The 21,971-nt window shown below is 42.8% G+C and overlaps 1 protein-coding gene across 1 annotated transcript; it reads right to left on the reverse strand.

Annotated features, from left to right (window-relative positions):
• Positions 1-10,617: 10,617 nt before the first annotated feature.
• LOC130371586 (tumor necrosis factor receptor superfamily member 12A) lies at positions 10,618-21,682 on the reverse strand. The gene is made up of 4 exons (XM_056577413.1): positions 21,260-21,682; positions 14,227-14,325; positions 12,904-13,050; positions 10,618-11,985 (listed from the first exon to the last, which is right to left on the reverse strand). Exons 1-4 carry the CDS (start codon positions 21,339-21,341, stop codon positions 11,945-11,947), a joined length of 369 nt encoding a protein of 122 aa, XP_056433388.1. The 5' UTR covers positions 21,342-21,682; the 3' UTR covers positions 10,618-11,944.
• Between the last annotated feature and the right edge of the window lie 289 nt (positions 21,683-21,971).

The raw sequence follows: 21,971 nt of genomic DNA on the forward strand, positions 1-21,971 counted from the left end.
GAGGGGTGACACTGTTGTTTTTTATTGGTCGTCAAGAAAAAAACAAGGGGTAACACTGTCGTTTTTTTATTGGTCGTCATGAATAAAAACATAAGGGGTAACACTGTTGTTTTTTATTGGTCGTCATGAAAAAAAACATAAGGGGTAACACTGTTGCCTTTGACAAATAGAAATTTTTCAAATAGAATTTGATAAAAACTCGTTTTTATCAAAACATACGTAAAGGGTAACACTGTCGTTCTTTATCTGTCGTCATGAAAAACCCATAAGGGGTAACACTGTCGAAATGTAACGAATAAAACATAGGGGGTAACACTGTCGTTTTTATCAAATGAAACATGAGGGGTGACAGTGTCGTTTATCTTTGGTCGTCATGAAAAAACCATAAGGGGTAACACTGTTGTTTTTTATTGGTCGTCATGAAAAAAAACATAAGGGGTAACACTGTTGTTTTTTATTGGTCGTCATGAAAAAAAAAATAAGGGGTAACACTGTGGTTTTTTTATTGGTCGTCAAGAAAAAAACATAAGGGGTAACACTGTGGTTTTTTTATTGGTCGTCAAGAAAAAAACATGAGGGGTAACACTGTCGTTTTTTTATTGGTCGTCATGAATAAAAACATAAGGGGTAACACTGTGGTTTTTTTATTGGTCGTCAAGAAAAAAACATAAGGGGTAACACTGTTGTTTTTTTATTGGTCGTCAAGAAAAAACATAAGGGGTAACACTGTTGTTTTTTTATTGGTCGTCATGAATTAAAACATAAGGGGTAACACTGTTGTTTTTTATTGGTCGTCATGAAAAAAAACATAAGGGGTAACACTGTTGTTTTTTAATTGGTCGTCAAGAAAAAAACATAAGGGGTAACACTGTTTTTGTCAAATAGAATTTAATGGGTAACACTGTCGTATTTTATTGGTCGTCATGAAAAAAAAAAAGTTTGTGAAAAAAAAAGAAAGTGTCCTTGTCAAATAAAATATAAGGGGTAACACTGTCCTTTTTACCAAATGAAACATGAGGGGTGACATTGTCGTTTTTCTTTGGTCGTCATGAAAAAACACATAAGGAGTAACACTGTTGTTTTTTATTGGTCGTCATGAAAAAAAACATAAGGGGTAGCACTGTTGTTTTTTATTGGTTGTCATGAAAAAAAACACAAGGGGTAACATTGTTGTTTTTTATTGGTCGTCATGAAAAAAACATAAGGGGTAGCACTGTTGTTTTTTATTGGTTGTCATGAAAAAAAACACAAGGGGTAACATTGTTGTTTTTTATTGGTCGTCATGAAAAAAACATAAGGGGTAACACTGTCGAAATGTATCGAATAAAACATAGGGGGTAACACTGTCGTTTTTATCAAATTAAACATGAGGGGTGACACTGTCGTTTTTTATTGGTCGTCATGAAAAAAACATAAGGGGTAACAGTCGTTTTTTTATTGGTCGTCAAGAAAAAAACATAAGGGGTAACACTGTCGTTTTTTTATTGGTCGTCATGAATAAAAACATAAGGGGTAACACTGTTGTTTTTTATTGGTCGTCACGAAAAAAAACATAAGGGGTAACACTGTCGTTTTTTATTGGTCGTCATGAATTAAAACATAAGGGGTAACACTGTTGTTTTTTATTGGTCGTCATGAAAAAAAACATAAGGGGTAACACTGTTGTCTTTGTCAAATACAATTTAAGGGGTAACACTGTCGTATTTTATTGGTCGTCATGAAAAAAAAAAAGTTTGTGAAAAAAAAAAAAGTGTCCTTGTCAAATAAAATATAAGGGGTAACACTGTCGATATTTATCAAATAAAACAAAGGGGGTAACACTGTTGTTTTTCATCAGTCATCATGGGAAAAAAACATAAGGGGTATCACTGTCGTTTTTATCAAAAGATAGGTAAAGGGTAACACTGCCGTTCTTTATCTGTCGTCATGAAAAACCCATAAGGGGTAACACTGTTGAAATGTATCGAATAAAACATAGGGTGTAACACTGTCGTTTTTATCAAATGAAACATGAGGGGTGACACTGTTGTTTTTCTTTGGTCGTCATGAAAAAACCATAAGGGGTAACACTGTTGTTTTTTATTGGTCGTCATGAAAAAAAAACATAGGGGGTAACACTGTTGTTTTTTATTGGTCGTCATGAAAAAAAACATAAGGGGTAACACTGTTGTTTTTTTATTGGTCGTCAAGAAAAAAACATAAGGGGTAACACTGTCGTTTTTTATTGGTCGTCATGAATTAAAACATAAGGGGTAACACTGTTGTTTTTTATTGGTCGTCATGAAAAAAAACATAAGGGGTAACACTGTTGTCTTTGTCAAATAGAATTTAAGGGGTAACACTGTCGTATTTTATTGGTCGTCATGAAAAAAAAAACCTTAAAAAAAAAAAAAAAAAGTGTCCTTGTCAAATAAAATATAAGGGGTAACACTGTCGTTTATATCAAATGAAACATGAGGGCTAACACTGTCGATATTTATCAAATAAAACAAAGGGGGTAACACTGTCCTTCTTTATCGGTCGTCATGAAAAAAACATAAGGGGTAACACTGTCGAAATGTATCGAATAAAACATAGGGGGTAACACTGTCGTTTTTATCAAATTAAACATGAGGGGTGACACTGTCGTTTTTTATTGGTCGTCATGAAAAAAACATAAGGGGTAACAGTCGTTTTTTATTGGTCGTCAAGAAAAAAACATAAGGGGTAACACTGTCGTTTTTTTATTGGTCGTCATGAATAAAAACATAAGGGGTAACACTGTTGTTTTTTATTGGTCGTCACGAAAAAAAACATAAGGGGTAACACTGTCGTTTTTTATTGGTCGTCATGAATTAAAACATAAGGGGTAACACTGTTGTTTTTTATTGGTCGTCATGAAAAAAAACATAAGGGGTAACACTGTTGTCTTTGTCAAATACAATTTAAGGGGTAACACTGTCGTATTTTATTGGTCGTCATGAAAAAAAAAAAGTTTGTGAAAAAAAAAAAAGTGTCCTTGTCAAATAAAATATAAGGGGTAACACTGTCGATATTTATCAAATAAAACAAAGGGGGTAACACTGTTGTTTTTCATCAGTCATCATGGGAAAAAAACATAAGGGGTATCACTGTCGTTTTTATCAAAAGATAGGTAAAGGGTAACACTGCCGTTCTTTATCTGTCGTCATGAAAAACCCATAAGGGGTAACACTGTTGAAATGTATCGAATAAAACATAGGGTGTAACACTGTCGTTTTTATCAAATGAAACATGAGGGGTGACACTGTTGTTTTTCTTTGGTCGTCATGAAAAAACCATAAGGGGTAACACTGTTGTTTTTTATTGGTCGTCATGAAAAAAAAACATAGGGGGTAACACTGTTGTTTTTTATTGGTCGTCATGAAAAAAAACATAAGGGGTAACACTGTTGTTTTTTTATTGGTCGTCAAGAAAAAAACATAAGGGGTAACACTGTCGTTTTTTATTGGTCGTCATGAATTAAAACATAAGGGGTAACACTGTTGTTTTTTATTGGTCGTCATGAAAAAAAACATAAGGGGTAACACTGTTGTCTTTGTCAAATAGAATTTAAGGGGTAACACTGTCGTATTTTATTGGTCTTCATGAAAAAAAAAACCTTAAAAAAAAAAAAAAAAAGTGTCCTTGTCAAATAAAATATAAGGGGTAACACTGTCGTTTATATCAAATGAAACATGAGGGCTAACACTGTCGATATTTATCAAATAAAACAAAGGGGGTAACACTGTCCTTCTTTATCGGTCGTCATGAAAAAAACATAAGGGGTAACACTGTCGAAATGTATCGAATAAAACATAGGGGGTAACACTGTCGTTTTTATCAAATTAAACATGAGGGGTGACAGTGTCGTTTTTCTTTGGTCGTCATGAAAAAACACATAAGGGGTAACACTGTTGTTTTTTATTGGTTGTCATGAAAAAAAACATAAGGGGTAGCACTGTTGTTTTTTATTGGTTGTCATGAAAAAAAACACAAGGGGTAACATTGTTGTTTTTTATTGGTCGTCATGAAAAAAACATAAGGGGTAACACTATCGAAATGTATCGAATAAAACATAGGGGGTAACACTGTCGTTTTTATCAAATTAAACATGAGGGGTGACACTGTCGTTTTTTATTGGTCGTCATGAAAAAAACATAAGGGGTAACAGTCGTTTTTTTATTGGTCGTCAAGAAAAAAACATAAGGGGTAACACTGTCGTTTTTTTATTGGTCGTCATGAATAAAAACATAAGGGGTAACACTGTTGTTTTTTATTGGTCGTCACGAAAAAAAATATAAGGGGTAACACTGTCGTTTTTTTATTGGTCGTCATGAAAAAAAACATAAGGGGTAACACTGTTGTTTTTTATTGGTCGTCAAGAAAAAAACATAAGGGGTAACACTGTTGTTTTTTATTGGTCGTCATGAAAAAAAACATAAGGGGTAACACTGTTGTCTTTGTCAAATACAATTTAAGGGGTAACACTGTCGTATTTTATTGGTCGTCATGAAAAAAAAAAAGTTTGTGAAAAAAAAAAAAGTGTCCTTGTCAAATAAAATATAAGGGGTAACACTGTCGATATTTATCAAATAAAACAAAGGGGGTAACACTGTTGTTTTTCATCAGTCATCATGGGAAAAAAACATAAGGGGTATCACTGTCGTTTTTATCAAAAGATAGGTAAAGGGTAACACTGCCGTTCTTTATCTGTCGTCATGAAAAACCCATAAGGGGTAACACTGTTGAAATGTATCGAATAAAACATAGGGTGTAACACTGTCGTTTTTATCAAATGAAACATGAGGGGTGACACTGTTGTTTTTCTTTGGTCGTCATGAAAAAAACATAAGGGGTAACACTGTTGTTTTTTATTGGTCGTCATGAAAAAAAAACATAAGGGGTAACACTGTTGTTTTTTATTGGTCGTCATGAAAAAAAACATAAGGGGTAACACTGTTGTTTTTTTATTGGTCGTCAAGAAAAAAACATAAGGGGTAACACTGTCGTTTTTTATTGGTCGTCATGAATTAAAACATAAGGGGTAACACTGTTGTTTTTTATTGGTCGTCATGAAAAAAAACATAAGGGGTAACACTGTTGTCTTTGTCAAATAGAATTTAAGGGGTAACACTGTCGTATTTTATTGGTCGTCATGAAAAAAAAAAACTTAAAAAAAAAAAAAGAATGTGTCCTTGTCAAATAAAATATAAGGGGTAACACTGTCGTTTATATCAAATGAAACATGAGGGGCAACACTGTCGATATTTAGCAAATAAAACAAAGGGGGTAACACTGTCCTTTTTTATCGGTCGTCATGAAAAAAACATAAGGGGTGATACTGTCGATATTTATCAATTAGTACATAGGGGGTAGGGGTAACACTGTCCTTTTTACCAAATGAAACATGAGGGGTGACAGTGTCGTTTTTCATTGGTCGTCATGAAAAAACACATAAGGGGTAACACTGTCGTTTTTTATTGGTTGTCATGAAAAAAAACACAAGGGGTAACACTGTTGTTTTTTATTGGTCGTCATGAAAAAAACATAAGGGGTAACACTGTCGAAATGTATCGAATAAAACATAGGGGGTAACACTGTCGTTTTTATCAAATGAAACATGAGGGGTGACACTGTCGTTTTTTATTGGTCGTCATGAAAAAAAACATAAGGGGTAACACTGTTGTTTTTTATTGGTCGTCATGAAAAAAAACATAAGGGGTAACACTGTTGTTTTTTATTGGTCGTCATGAAAAAAAACATAAGCGGTAAAACTGTCGTTTTTTATTGGTCGTCATGAATTAAAACATAAGGGGTAACACTGTTGTTTTTTATTGGTCGTCATGAAAAAAAACATAAGGGGTAACACTGTTGTCTTTGTCAAATAGAATTTAAGGGGTAACACTGTCGTATTTTATTGGTCGTCATGAAAAAAAAAACCTTAAAAAAAAAAAAAGAATGTGTCCTTGTCAAATAAAATATAAGGGGTAACACTGTCGTTTATATCAAATGAAACATGAGGGCTAACACTGTCGATATTTATCAAATAAAACAAAGGGGGTAACACTGTCGTTTTTTATTGGTCGTCATGAAAAAAAACATAAGGGGTAACACTGTTGTTTTTTATTGGTCGTCATGAAAAAAAACATAAGGGGTAACACTGTTGTTTTTTATTGGTCGTCATGAAAAAAAACATAAGGGGTAACACTGTCGTTTTTTATTGGTCGTCATGAATTAAAACATAAGGGGTAACACTGTTGTTTTTTATTGGTCGTCATGAAAAAAAACATAAGGGGTAACACTGTTGTCTTTGTCAAATAGAATTTAAGGGGTAACACTGTCGTATTTTATTGGTCGTCATGAAAAAAAAAACCTTAAAAAAAAAAAAAGAATGTGTCCTTGTCAAATAAAATATAAGGGGTAACACTGTCGTTTATATCAAATGAAACATGAGGGCTAACACTGTAGATATTTATCAAATAAAACAAAGGGGGTAACACTGTTGTTTTTTATTGGTCGTCATGAAAAAAACATAAGGGGTAACACTGTCGAAATGTATCGAATAAAACATAGGGGGTAACACTGTCGTTTTTATCAAATGAAACATGAGGGGTGACACTGTCGTTTTTTATTGGTCGTCATGAAAAAAAACATAAGGGGTAACACTGTTGTTTTTTATTGGTCGTCATGAAAAAAAACATAAGGGGTAACACTGTTGTTTTTTATTGGTCGTCATGAAAAAAACATAAGGGGTAACACTGTTGTTTTTTTTTGGTCGTCATGAAAAAAACATAAGGGGTAACACTGTTGTCTTTGTCAAACATTATTTAAGGGGTAACACTGTCGTATTTTATTGGTCGTCATGAAAAAAAAAACATAAAAAAAAAAAAAAAATTGTCCTTGTCAAATAAAATATAAGGGGTAACACTGTCGATATTTATCAAATAAAACAAAGGGGGTAACACTGTTGTTTTTCATCAGTCATCATGGGAGAAAAACATAAGGGGTATCACTGTTGTTTTTATCAAAAGATACACTGTCGTATTTTATTGGTCGTCATGAAAAAAAAAACATAAAAAAAAAAAAAAAAGTGTCCTTGTCAAATAAAATATAAGGGGTAACACTGTCGATATTTATCAAATAAAACAAAGGGGGTAACACTGTTGTTTTTCATCAGTCATCATGGGAAAAAAACATAAGGGGTATCACTGTCGTTTTTATCAAAAGATAGGTAAAGGGTAACACTGCCGTTCTTTATCTGTCGTCATGAAAAACCCATAAGGGGTAACACTGTCGAAATGTATCGAATAAAACATAGGGGGTAACACTGTCGTTTTTATCAAATGAAACATGAGGGGTGACAATGTCGTTTTCCTTTGGTCGTCATGAAAAAACCATAAGGGGTAACACTGTTGTTATTTATTGGTCGTCATGAAAAAAAAAAAAGGGGTAACACTGTTTTTTTTTTTTTGGTCGTCAAGAAAAAAACATAGGGAGTAACACTGTCGTTTTTTTATTGGTCGTCAAGAAAAAAACAAGGGGTAACACTGTCGTTTTTTTATTGGTCGTCATGAAAAAAAACATAAGGGGTAACACTGTTGTTTTTTTATTGGTCGTCAAGAAAAAAACCATAACGGGTAACACATGAAAAAAACATAAGGGGTGATACTGTCGATATTTATCAATTAGTACATAGGGGGTAGGGGTAACACTGTCTTTTTTTACCAAATGAAACATGAGGGGTGGCAGTGTCGTTTTTCTTAGGTCGTCATGAAAAAAAACATAAGGGGTAACAATGTTGTTTTTTATTGGTCGTCATGAAAAAAAACATAAGGGGTAACACTGTTGTTTTTTTCTTAGTCGTCAACAAAAAAACATAAGGGGTAACACTGTTAATTTTTTATTGGTCGTCAACAAAAAAACATAAGGGGTAACTCTGTCGTTTTTTTATTGGTCGTTATGAATAAAAACATAAGGGGTAACACTGTTGTTTTTTATTGGTCGTCATGAAAAAAAACATAAGGGGTAACACTGTCGTTTTTTTATTGGTCGTCAAGAAAAAAACATAAGGGGTAACACTGTCGTTTTTTTATTGGTCGTTATGAATAAAAACATAAGGGGTAACACTGTTGTTTTTTATTGGTCGTCAAGAAAAAAACATAAGGGGTAACACTGTCGTTTTTTTATTGGTCGTTATGAATAAAAACATAAGGGGTAACACTGTTGTTTTTTATTGGTCGTCATGAAAAAAAACATAAGTGTTGACAACACACAAAAAACAACACAACAACACAAAAAACATACGGGGTAACACTGTCGTTTTTTTATTGGTCGTTATGAATAAAAACATAAGGGGTAACACTGTCGTTTTTTTATTGGTCGTCATGAATTAAAACATTAGGGGTAACACTGTTGTTTTTTTATTGGTTGTCAAGAAAAAAACATAAGGGGTAACACTGTTGTCTTTGTCAAATAGAATTTAAGGGGTAACACTGTTGTATTTTATTGGTCGTCATGAAAAAAAAAACATAAAAAAAAAAAAAAAAGTGTCCTTGTCAAATAAAATATGAGGGGTAACACTGTCGTTTATATCAAATGAAACATGAGGGCTAACACTGTCGATATTCATCCAATAAAACAAAGGGGGTAACACTGTCCTTCTTTATCGGTCGTCGTGAAAAAAACATAAGGGGTGATACTGTCGATATTTATCAATTAGTACATAGGGGGTACACTGTCGTTTTTACCAAATGAAACATGAGGGGTGACAGTGTCGTTTTTCTTTGGTCATCATGAAAAAACACATAAGGGGTAACACTGTTGTTTTTATCAAAAGATACGTAAAGGGTAACACTGTCGTTCTTTATCTGTCGTCATGAAAATTCCATAAGGGGTAACACTGTCGAAATGTATCGAATAAAACATAGGGGGTAACACTGTCGTTTTTATCAAATGAAACATGAGGGGTGACACTGTCGATATTTATCAATTAAAACATAGGGGGTAACACTGTCGTTTTTATCAAAGGAAACATGAGGGGTGACACTGTCGTTTTTCTTTGGCCGTCATGAAAAAAACCATACGGGGTAACACTGTTGTTTTTTATTGGTGGTCATGAAAAAAAACATAAGGGGTAACACTGTGCTTTTTTTATTGGTCGTCATGAAAAATAACATAAGGGGTAACACTGTTGTTTTTTATTGGTCGTCATGAATAAAAACATAAGGGGTAACACTGTTGTTTTTTATTGGTCGTCTTGAAAAAAAACATAAGGGGTAACACTGTTGTCTTTGTCAAATAAAATATAAGGGGTAACACTGTTGTTTTTATCAAATGAAACCTAAAGGGTAACACGGTATAGAATAGAATAGAATAGAAACACACATGCACACACGCGCACACGCACACACACACACACACACACACACACACACCACACACACGGATCCGATCGGGATTTCCGTTGCGATGGGTTTCCTCCATCAGCGACTTATACAATAAACAAATTATGTAAAACAAAACCCCTCTTTCATTTTAAAAGTATGCAAATATGTTGAATAGGCCTCCATCTTTTTTATACTTTTAAAATGTTCCTATATAGCCTATTTTATAGCTTACACACTGATATTTTAAAACAGGAATGCGATTTGCGAAATGCGAAATGCATCCTGGGATATTTAACGGTCCCAAGTCCACACCATGGACATATTGGGCTAGCTCCACCAATAGTTAAAATAATCTCCGTCCACTTCAACAGAGAAACACTCTGAGCATGCGCATTTCAATGTTTCCAGTCCAATACACATTGCATTGGGCTGGTGGGGCTAGAGCCCCTCATGCCCCTCCTGACGAACTCAGCCGGAAGAAGAAAGCCAGGGTCGACTTACCATTAAATAAACGCGCCAAACTTATTATTTTATAGTACTTTCTGGGGAGATAATTTTTTTTAAATATATATATATATAAAAAGATATATATGTTCTATTTTTCATATATTTCCTTTTTTTCATTTTCATTTTCTTTTCTTTTTTTCTTGTGAGAGTAGCGACTTGCCCCTGATGACCAGTCGCCACTGGTCATTCTGACCTGGGACATTTAGAATTGTCGGTCCTCCTCATTTTTCTCCGGTCATTAACCGGTAATAACCGAAAACTGAAACTCTGCTATAAACCGGCCTAACTTTCACCGTCAACACCGAACCCCTTCTTCTTCGCACTGCTGTCAACATCCGAAACATACGCCAGTTTGATTTTCTCAAACAGCAGTTTCAATTACGGGTAGCATAGAACTAACGTTAGCCAAGTGGGGGCTCCATGATTGCTAAATCTAATGAGAGAGGTAAAATTGCCATTAAGGAAGGAAAGCATAGTATGCCTTGCGACTGTGCTTCGCAGTATGCCTTGCGAAACCCAGTATGCCTTTCGAAACACCTCGTGATTGGTCGATGAAACGCTACCAGGAACGCCTAAAGGGCGTTCTTGTGTCATGACAGAAACGCCCAAGCCTGCAGCTGGACCCTTCTCGTAGGTTCACGATACAACCCCCCCCCCCTGAAGATAGTCTTGCCCGGGGCGTAACTGGACGTAGAACCCCCACTGGGCATCATCAACCTCTAACCTCTAACCTCCTCTGCTTCAATGACCGACGCTAACTGAAAGGAACGACTGAAGAATGAACATTCAATTAATTTAATTTTAAAAATCTCTATTTTAATGAGAAAATACAGTTGGTACACAGAGCATTTGCATTAACTACAGGAAGCCAGTGCATATTTATATATATATACAATATAAAACACAACTACAAGCAAGAAGGTTAAAAAAAAATGTTATTGGTCGTTAAAACGATAAACGGAATTTAAAGAATGTTCACAGGAGCTCTTGTCACCGTGACAACCTGTCGTCATCAGGAGCTGCACCTTACAAAAGAGTTAAAAAAATAAATACTATAAAGATGTGTCTGTACTTTGAACCAGTTTTGTGGCCGGAGAAGGCACTCCTTGTATCACTAAGATATAAAAACAACTAGAATACACGGGACCACCCACGACGGTCATGATATATAAACAATAACTGATAGAGCTGACGGTGTGTGCTGGCGGCTCGGTGCTGCAGGACGATGTGCTCGAGTCAGGCTCTCACTTCATCTGGGCCTTCAACAACAGTTAGTGGGGTCAGCTCGGCAGGGCTAGGAAGGTACTGGAACAGGGAGACATTCAGGCTGAATGCTGCAGGATTCTTACAAAAATAGAACTACGTCACATTAAAAACAGGAGAAGGCCCGCCGTGATGTGTTTGGTTTCCTAGGATTCCCAGTGTGCTGAACGGGCTCACCCCTGTTCCCTTGAGCAACATGAACTCCTGATGTTCAGTCTGCAGGGGCCTGTTTCTACGAGGAGCCATTGTTCAGACGCTACATTCAAAAGGCTGTGATGTTCCCGCTGATGTCTGTTGGTCCCGGCCAGCGCCCCCCGCCACAGAGCTGGGGGGCCCCTGGCTCTGGGGGGCCCCATGCTGCCGGTGAGGTCCCAGGGGCCCCCTGGGTCCTCAGCGGCCTCCCGGGGCCCTGCTGCTGGTGGTGGTGGTGAGGAGGGCGAGTCGGGGGCCCCTGAAGAGACGTCCCTTCACTTCCTCTGAATGGTTTAGATTTCTAATATAAATGACGAGGTAGTCCGTCATAAACCATATATATATATATATATATAAATATGTATATAGATACATATATATACATATACATGTATACATATACTATAAAGGATAATTATACATATACTATAAAGCTTAAGTATATATTATAAAAGTGTTTCCTTGTCTCCGCGGTAACCTGAACTTGATGAGGATGATGATGATGAGGCTGTGGGTGAGAGGTTTCTCCTTCAGATCACATGATTACAGTCCATGTTCCATATGTTCATCAGGACGCTCCATGAGACCCTCTGGGGTCAGGCCTGGTACAGGGGGCCGGCCGTCTCCTCAATGGGCTCTGGGGACACAAGACAGGGCGTTACTCCCTGAACCCGCTGGCTCCTACGCCCTGAACTCCGTCAGCTCCTCCTACCCTGAACTCCGTCAGCTCCTCCTACACCCTGAACACGTCAGCTCCTCCTACCCTGAACTCCGTCAGCTCCTCCTACACCCTGAACTCCGTCAGCTCCTCCTACCCTGAACTCCGTCAGCTCCTCCTACACCCTGAACACCGTCAGCTCCTTCTACCCTGAACTCCGTCAGCTCCTCCTACTCTGAACCCCGTCAGCTCCTCCTACACCCTGAACACCGTCAGCTCCTCCTACCCTGAACTCCGTCAGCTCCTCCTACCCTGAACTCCGTCAGCTCCTCCTACACCCTGAACTCCGTCAGGTCCTCCTACACCCTGAACTCCGTCAGCTCCTCCTCCCCTGAACTCCGTAAGCTCCTCCTACCCTGAACTCCGTCAGCTCCTCCTACACCCTGAACTCCGTCAGCTCCTCCTACCCTGAACTCCGTCAGCTCCTCCTACACCCTGAACTCCGTCAGCTCCTCCGACCCTGAACTCCGTCAGCTCCTCCTACCCTGAACTCCATCAGCTCCTCCTACCCTGAACACCGTCAGCTCCTCCTACACCCTGAACTCCGTCAGCTCCTCCTACACCCTGAACTCCGTCAGCTCCTCCTACCCTGAAATCCGTCAGCTCCTCCTACCCTGAACACCGTCAGCTCCTCCTACACCCTGAACTCCGTCAGCTCCTCCTACACCCTGAACTCCGTCAGCTCCTCCTACCCTGAACTCTGTCAGCTCCTCCTACACCCTGAACTCCGTCAGCTCCTCCTCCACCCTCTCTGATCCGGCTCAGCTCCCTCTCCACGCTCTCAGCCAGAGCCAGCCTGTTCCTCGTGCGGTGGTGACCTTTGACCCGGGCACTCACCCCGTAGCGGGCGTTTCTGCGCCCTGCGGCGATGCAGCGTCAGCCCGACCAGCAGGGCGGCGCCCAGGAGCACCACGGCCAGCACCGAGAAGCTGCTGATGGCGGCGAGACGCCACACATCAGACGTCTCCTCCATGTACACCCGGCCTGAGGACAGAGGGACAGACGGGCGTGGTTGTGGACAGAGGGACAGAGGGGCGTGGTTGTGGACGGAGGGACAGACGGGCGTGGTTGTGGACAGAGGGACAGAGGGACAGACGGGCATGGTTGTGGACAGAGGGACAGACGGGCGTGGTTGTGGACAGAGGGACAGACGGGCGTGGTTGTGGACAGAGGGACAGAGGGGCGTGGTTGTGGACAGAGGGACAGACGGACGTGGTTGTGGACAGAGGGACAGACGGGCGTGGTTGTGGACAGAGGGACAGAGGGGCGTGGTTGTGGACGGAGGGACAGACGGACGTGGTTGTGGACAGAGGGACAGAGGGGCGTGGTTGTGGACAGAGGGACAGAGGGGCGTGGTTGTGGACGGAGGGACAGACGGACGTGGTTGTGGACAGAGGGACAGAGGGGCGTGGTTGTGGACAGAGGGACAGACGGACGTGGTTGTGGACAGAGGGACAGACGGGCGTGGTTGTGGACAGAGGGACAGAGGGGCGTGGTTGTGGACGGAGGGACAGACGGACGTGGTTGTGGACAGAGGGACAGAGGGGCGTGGTTGTGGACAGAGGGACAGACGGACGTGGTTGTGGACAGAGGGACAGAGGGACAGAGGGACAGAGGGGCGTGGTTGTGGACAGAGGGACAGACGGGCGTGGTTGTGGACAGAGGGACAGAGGGACAGACGGGCGTGGTTGTGGACAGAGGGACAGAGGGACAGAGGGGCGTGGTTGTGGACAGAGGGACAGAGGGACAGACGGCCGTGGTTGTGGACAGAGGGACAGACGGACGTGGTTGTGGACAGAGGGACAGAGGGGCGTGGTTGTGGACAGAGGGACAGAGGGACAGACGGGCGTGGTTGTGGACAGAGGGACAGACGGGCGTGGTTGTGGACAGAGGGACAGAGGGGCGTGGTTGTGGACAGAGGGACAGAGGGGCGTGGTTGTGGACAGAGGGACAGAGGGGCGTGGTTGTGGACAGAGGGACAGAGGGGCGTGGTTGTGGACAGAGGGACAGACGGGCGTGGTTGTGGACCGTGGACACGCCTCCCCCGCGGGCGGGAACCAGAGCCAGCGGGCGCAGAGTGCATCCGTCAGCGGGGGCCTCAACACACCCTGATGGCTCCACATAAACATTTCAAGCAGCCTGAACGGGGTAAATGCTTACATGTGTTGCATGATGGGGTCTTGGGGTATTGCTTGCATGACGCACATGGCACACACATTTCCAAATCCGAATTCCAGAACTGGGAACTGCTGCACTGGCCTGCAGAGAGAAACGCAATGGAAAGGCGCTGTTAGCTCATGTCATGGAGGTCCCATGAGTCACGGCTCTGGACGCCCCGACCGTCACGACGCCGGCCGTCGGGTTTCCATAGCGCTGCAGCACTCCTCCTCCGCCGTGTGGAGCCAGGTCAGCCGGGAGGAGAAGGAAGAACAAACAGGAGGACAGAGCGGACCAGGAAGAAAACGGGATCGCTGCGCAGCGCACGTCCCTGGAGACCCCAGCAGATGGTTTGGAGAACGAGAGAACACAATAACAGGTCCTCTGGAAAACTGGGAAACACAGAGACAAACTGGGAAACACAGAGACAAACTGGGAAACACAAGGAGACAAACTGGGAAACACAAGGAGACAAACTGGGAAACACAGAGACAAACTGGGAAACACAGAGACAAACTGGGAAACACAGAGACAAACTGGGAAACACAGAGACAAACTGGGAAACACAGAGACAAACTAGGAAACACAGAGACAAACTGGGAAACACAAGGAGACAAACTGGGAAACACAGAGACAAACTGGGAAACACAGAGACAAACTAGGAAACACAGAGACAAACTGGGAAACACAGACACAAACTGGGAAACACAAGGAGACAAACTGGGAAACACAGAGACAAACTGGGAAACACAGAGACAAACTGGGAAACACAAGGAGACAAACTGGGAAACACAGAGATGAACTGGGAAACACAGAGACAAACTGGGAAACACAGAGACAAACTGGGAAACACAAGGAGACAAACTGGGAAACACAAGGAGACAAACTGGGAAACACAGAGACAAACTGGGAAACACAAGGAGACAAACTGGGAAACACAGAGACAAACTGGGAAACACAGAGACAAACTGGGAAACACAAGGAGACAAACTGGGAAACACAAGGAGACAAACTGGGAAACACAGAGACAAACTGGGAAACACAGAGACAAACTGGGAAACAAAAGGAGACAAACTGGGAAACACAGAGACAAACTGGGAAACACAGAGACAAACTGGGAAACACAGAGACAAACTGGGAAACACAAGGAGACAAACTGGGAAACACAGAGACAAACTGGGAAACACAGAGACAAACTGGGAAACACAGAGACAAACTAGGAAACACAGAGACAAACTGGGAAACACAAGGAGACAAACTGGGAAACACAGAGACAAACTAGGAAACACAGAGACAAACTGGGAAACACAAGGAGACAAACTGGGAAACACAGAGAAAAACTGGGAAACACAGAGACTAACTAGGAAACACAGAGACAAACTGGGAAACACAGACACAAACTGGGAAACACGAGGAGACAAACTGGGAAACACAGAGACAAACTGGGAAACACAGAGACAAACTGGGAAACACAAGGAGACAAACTGGGAAACACAAGGAGACAAACTGGGAAACACAGAGACAAACTGGGAAACACAAGGAGACAAACTGGGAAACACAGAGACAAACTGGGAAACACAGAGACAAACTGGGAAACACAGAGACAAACTGGGAAACACAAGGAGACAAACTGGGAAACACAAGGAGACAAACTGGGAAACACAGAGACAAACTGGGAAACACAGAGACAAACTGGGAAACACAAGGAGACAAACTGGGAAACACAGAGACAAACTGGGAAACACACAGACAAACTGGGAAACACAGAGACAAACTGGGAAACACAGAGACAAACTGGGAAACACAAGGAGACAAACTGGGAAACACAGAGATGAACTGGGAAACACAGAGACAAACTGGGAAACACAGAGACAAACTGGGAAACACAAGGAGACAAACTGGGAAACACAAGGAGACAAACTGGGAAACACAGAGACAAACTGGGAAACACAAGGAGACAAACTGGGAAACACAGAGACAAACTGGGAAACACAGAGACAAACTGGGAAACACAAGGAGACAAACTGGGAAACACAAGGAGACAAACTGGGAAACACAGAGACAAACTGGGAAACACAGAGACAAACTGGGAAACACAAGGAGACAAACTGGGAAACACAGAGACAAACTGGGAAACACAGAGACAAACTGGGAAACACAGAGACAAACTGGGAAACACAGAGACAAACTGGGAAACACAGAGACAAACTGGGAAACACAAGGAGACAAACTGGGAAACACAAGGAGACAAACTGGGAAACACAAGGAGACAAACTGGGAAACACAGAGACAAACTGGGAAACAGAGACAAACTGGGAAACACAAGGAGACAAACTGGGAAACACAGAGACAAACTGGGAAACACAAGGAGACAAACTGGGAAACACAAGGAGACAAACTGGGAAACACAGAGACAAACTGGGAAACACAGAGACAAACTGGGAAACACAAGGAGACAAACTGGGAAACACAAGGAGACAAACTGGGAAACACAGAGACAAACTGGGAAACACAGAGACAAACTGGGAAACACAAGGAGACAAACTGGGAAACACAGAGACAAACTGGGAAACACAGAGACAAACTGGGAAACACAAGGAGACAAACTGGGAAACACAGAGACAAACTGGGAAACACAGAGACAAACTGGGAAACACAGAGACAAACTGGGAAACACAAGGAGACAAACTGGGAAACACAAGGAGACAAACTGGGAAACACAAGGAGACAAACTGGGAAACACAGAGACAAACTGGGAAACACAGAGACAAACTGGGAAACACAAGGAGACAAACTGGGAAACACAAGGAGACAAACTGGGAAACACAGAGACAAACTGGGAAACACAAGGAGACAAACTGGGAAACACAGAGACAAACTGGGAAACACAGAGACAAACTGGGAAACACAAGGAGACGAACTGGGAAACACAAGGAGACAATCTGGGAAACACAAGGAGACGAACTGGGAAACACAAGGAGACAAACTTGAAAAGACCAGGAGACAAACTGGGAAACACAAGGAGACAAACTGGGCCGCTTGTGAGTGGGACTCAGAGAGCGAGAACACAAAGCCAAACTTCAGAGAAAATAACAACGCTGGTTTCCGCTGCTTGTGAAATCGAGACGGGAAAGTCCTCGCTGAGGCCGACTTTCACACAATGAGACTCCAGCTCTGATGTGGTGGCAAAGACATGCATCAACACACACACTCATCACATTGTGTGAGAACGGCCGCGCGCGCGTGTGTGTGTGTGTGTGTGTGTGTGTGTGTGTGTGTGTGTGTGTGTGTGTGTGTGTGTGTGTGTGTGTGTGTGTGTGTGTGTGTGTGTGTGTGTGTTCTCGCTATGGTTTCCTGGTGAATGCTCTTGAAGACTGTATAGACGTGACACCAGACGATGGTATCTCCCTGAAGGGAGCCGCAGTCACACCAAGAACCAGCCGGTCACAACAAGACCCAGCCAGTCACACCAAGAACCAGCCGGTCACACCAAGAACCAGCCAGTCACACCAAGAACCAGCCGGTCACACCAAGAACCAGCCAGTCACACAAAGAACCAGCCGGTCACACCAAGAACCAGCCAGTCACACCATGAACCAGCCGGTCACCAGCCCCCCCCCCCCTTCCCCCTGCCCTTGGTCTGACACAAGAGAGAGAATCAGCCTCAGTCTATGGGACACAATGGAGGCCATGTCTCCTAAGGGAGGCAAGGCCCTTCCTAGGTGATAAGAGAGGAAGTGACCTCAGAGCCGCCCGGTTAAAGGTCCAGGCTCCTTCTTAGACGAGAGGAGCCTGGAACCCGGTTCTTCACCTGGAACCCGTTCCTTCACCTGGAACCCGGTTCTTCATGGGGAACCCGGCTCCTCACGTAGAACCCGGTTCCTCACGTAGAACCCGGCTCCTCACGTAGAACCCGGTTCCTCACGTAGAACCCGGCTCCTCACGTAGAACCCGGCTCCTCACGTAGAACCCGGCTCCTCACGTAGAACCCGGCTCCTCACGTAGAACCCGGCTCCTCACGTAGAACCCGGCTCCTCACGTAGAACCCGGCTCCTCACGTAGAACCCGGCTCCTCACGTAGAACCCGGCTCCTCACGTAGAACCCGGCTCCTCACGTAGAACCCGGCTCCTCACGTAGAACCCGGCTCCTCACGTAGAACCCGGCTCCTCACAAGCGTTCGGGGCGTGTGAGGCGGGGGTATTTCTCAATAGTTTGGCCGCCGTCTGGAGTTGTTCACGGTAAGATGGATGTGATTAGCAGCAACACAATGACATCAGGGATCCTGAGGGCAGGAATTAAAACCAGCGGTTGAATAGCGGAGTGTGAACCAGGGGGGGGGGGGGGGCGGGGGGGCCATCCTGTCTTCACTGCTCACACCGTGGAACGGGTTCATTTGAAACAGAACTCGTAGTGGGGATATTAATTAAAAGGCCAGTTGTTTCCAAAACAAGGATCCAGCATTAATGTGTGCTTCACGTTTGTCAGCCTGGAAGAGGATCCGAGTTCTTGTGTCTGACGAGCCTCCGAGCAATGACTAGAGCAGCCAGCGATCAAAGACCTCAGCTTCCTGCAGGATGACAACATGAGAGCTGTGGCCGCAATAGCAAACATCTCCTGGATAAAACTGTTTGAAGTATTAATGGAAACTGAAATATCTAATGGGAGAATAACTTTAGAGTGCAACCACAGATATGCACAAGAAAAAGTACCTTTTCTTCTGAGAAAATAAAGGCTAGCCTTGCTGACCGTTGGCTGAGATGACCAACAAGAGCACCTTTCAAATCAAAACAATCCTTGTTTCCACATAGTGGCGCCCAATAAAAGAATGCATTTCTACTCCCTATTCAACCAAGCAGATCTGAATAATTTGCTTCCACAGCTGAATAGGAGAAATCCAATCCTGTACCTGTGATGTCACATCCGTGGGACGCCGGCTCAATTCAAACAGGCTTCCTATTTTCATAGCGCTATCAGAGCAGCTCGACGCCCCACAGAGGAGAGGGTATTGGAGCAGTTCCTCAGGGTCGAGATAGAAGTGTCCTGTTGAGAACCCTGAGACCACTTAGAATATTTCAATCCAGATGCTGAATTCTACTGTTGAGAGCTGTTCATATTATTATCATCTAACCTTCTGTGTAATCTAAGGAAAGGGAAAAGGAAAGAACTTCAGAACTCCTAACTAAATCACTGACTGCATGGGCTCGAAATCAGGATCTGATGACATTGTTTGAAAATGTCATTTCAATGTTTAAACTGGAAATGTTTCAAGACGTGACCGCAAATAAGGTTAGTGGAACATGAATGGAACAGAAGACTAAAGGTTGTTCAGTGCTAGAGAACCCTACAGTATGGCAGTGTTCCCTTAGAAAGATAGCCTTTACCCTAACCCTAACCCTGACCCCAGCGCCTGACAGATGGTCTTAGTGGTTCCTAAAGGTTCAATTCCCTGTTTAGTGAAGGTCGGTCCGATTGATCAGATAATGGCCTGCGAGTTGAGCAGTGACTGTCAGACAGAACCGAACCCTAACCCTAACCCTAACCCATACCCTAATCTCACCTTTTACCCAAAGAGCTGGAGTGGACAAAATAGAGAGATACAGTCCGACTAGATTAATACCTACAGAACCTCTGAAAGATACAGTCCTACTAGATAAACACCTACAGAACGTCAGAGAGATACAGTCCTACTAGATTAATACCTACAGAACCTCTGAGAGATACAGTCCTACTAGATTAATACCTACAGAACGTCTAAGAGATAGTCATACTAGCTAAATACCTACAGAACCTCTGAGAGATACAGTCCTACTAGATAAACACCTACAGAACGTCAGAGAGATACAGTCCTACTAGATAAACACCTACAGAAGTCAGAGAGATACAGTCCGACTTGATAAATACCTAGGGAACGTCAGAGAGATACAGTCCTACTAGATAAACACCTACAGAACGTCAGAGAGATACAGTCCTACTAGATTAATACCGACAGAACGTCTAAGAGATACAGTCCTACTAGATAAATACCTACAGAACCTCTGAGAGATACAGTCCTACTAGATTAAAACCTACAGAACCTCTGAGAGACACAGTCCTACTAGATAAATACCTAGGGAACGTCTGAGAGGTATTTTGAGGCATAGATGATATTTGCTCTGAGTGAAGCGCTCAGATGACTGTTGTTCGCTTGTAGGAACGTGGAACCAGACCTCGTCTAACGCTCATAAACAGATCAGGGAATGGAGGAGAACCTTCTAGTTCTCTGCTTTGTTTATGTTCCTACAGGAACTCCTTGCTGATTTTGTTGCTGATTTTCTTCTACAATCCAACATGGCCGAGTTCTGAGTAAGACTGACAGCCGGGAGGAAGAAAAGGATCCTTCATATCTCCAGAATAATAATAATAATAATAATAACAATGGACTCTGATACTGGTCAGGGTTACTGGTCCCCTCACAGTGTAACTGGTCAGGGTTACTGGTCAAGTGGTTACTGGTCCCCTAACAGGGTTACTGGTCCCCTAACAGGGTTACTGGTCCCCTAACAGGGTTATTGGTCAGAGTTACTGGTCCCCTAACAGGGTTACTGGTCCCCTAACAGGGTTATTGGTCAGAGTTAGTGGTTCCCTAACAGGGTTATTGGTCAGGGTTACTGGTTCCCTAACAGGGTTACTGGTCCCCTAACAGGGTTATTGGTCAGAGTTAGTGGTTCCCTAACAGGGTTACTGGTCAGGGTTACTGGTCCCCTAACAAGGCAGGGCTGCGGTGAATTCAGGAGATCGGAATGCGGAACCGGTGGCCGTGAGGCTGCGGAGGAAGCGGCTCGAGCGGCTCGTTATCGGAGGCGCTCGTGAGCAGGACGTCCCGTGAGGCAGACAACTCCTCGAACATATACTTTGTAAAACTTGATAGGACATGATATTACATCCCAATATTATCAGATAAATTCCTCATACAATCCTGCATGAACGTTTATTTTTTTTGTAAAGATATTTTCTAAGAACTAAAATAAATATTAAAATCAAAACTTTTGTACTTACTCTTCTGCGCGTGGACTCCAGAGAAGTTGGCCGCCGCCGCCATGATAAGTCCGAGCAGGGCGCAGACGGCGCTGGGAGCCATGATGTTCAGGTTCCTCTAGGTTCCTCTGGTTCCACCATGGAGGAGAACATGAGAGTGAGTCACGCGCTCCGCGCCTCGCTTTAATAGACACACCCACGCGCCCCCGCCAATGACTCATTTCCTATGAAGTCTCCGCGGGTCTCCGGGAGGCTCGCGGGCTGAACGCTGCCGTGTTCGCGCTAGTTTAACCAGTTATGGTACTTAACTTAAAGTTACGTTTTAGAACCAGACAGTCTGTGGTGGTTCATCATTTCATACATTTATATTGTTTTATTTTCTTTCAGAGCCCACTCCGCCCCGGGGTATCGCGGCTACGCTCTTCTAGAGCTGCACGAGCTGCAGTCTGGAAGTGATGAAGGTCTCATGTTTTGACCACGCCTGGTGACGTCATCCTTACACTCACTGGTGGGTCCGGGACCGACGAGCCAGAGACCCACCAGAGAGAAACCACAGGGACCCGGGACCCGGACAACTTAAAAATAAGTTACGTTTACGGTCTGGTCCAACAGACACCTACACTACGGGTGTGGGAGCACCTATACTATATGTTATAGATAATATATTATAATATATGGCTGTAATCAGCGCGAGGCAAATATGCGAGACGGATGGTCGCGTGAGCACTAACGT

Source organism: Gadus chalcogrammus, chromosome 18 (genome assembly GCF_026213295.1).
Source record: "Gadus chalcogrammus isolate NIFS_2021 chromosome 18, NIFS_Gcha_1.0, whole genome shotgun sequence".
Lineage (NCBI taxonomy): Eukaryota > Metazoa > Chordata > Actinopteri > Gadiformes > Gadidae > Gadus > Gadus chalcogrammus.

What these genes read in the sequence shown, in the direction of transcription:
- LOC130371586 (XM_056577413.1), bottom strand. Translation starts at nt 21,341, where the DNA reads ATGGCTCCCAGCGCCGTCTGCGCCCTGCTCGGACTTATCATGGCGGCG. An exon ending in GACCCCATCATGCAACACAT is followed by an intron (nt 13,051 to 14,226) that starts GTAAGCATTTAC and finishes CTCTGTCCTCAG; the next exon opens with GCCGGGTGTACATGGAGGAG. An exon ending in GCAGAAACGCCCGCTACGGG is followed by an intron (nt 11,986 to 12,903) that starts GTGAGTGCCCGG and finishes TTGTGTCCCCAG; the next exon opens with AGCCCATTGAGGAGACGGCC.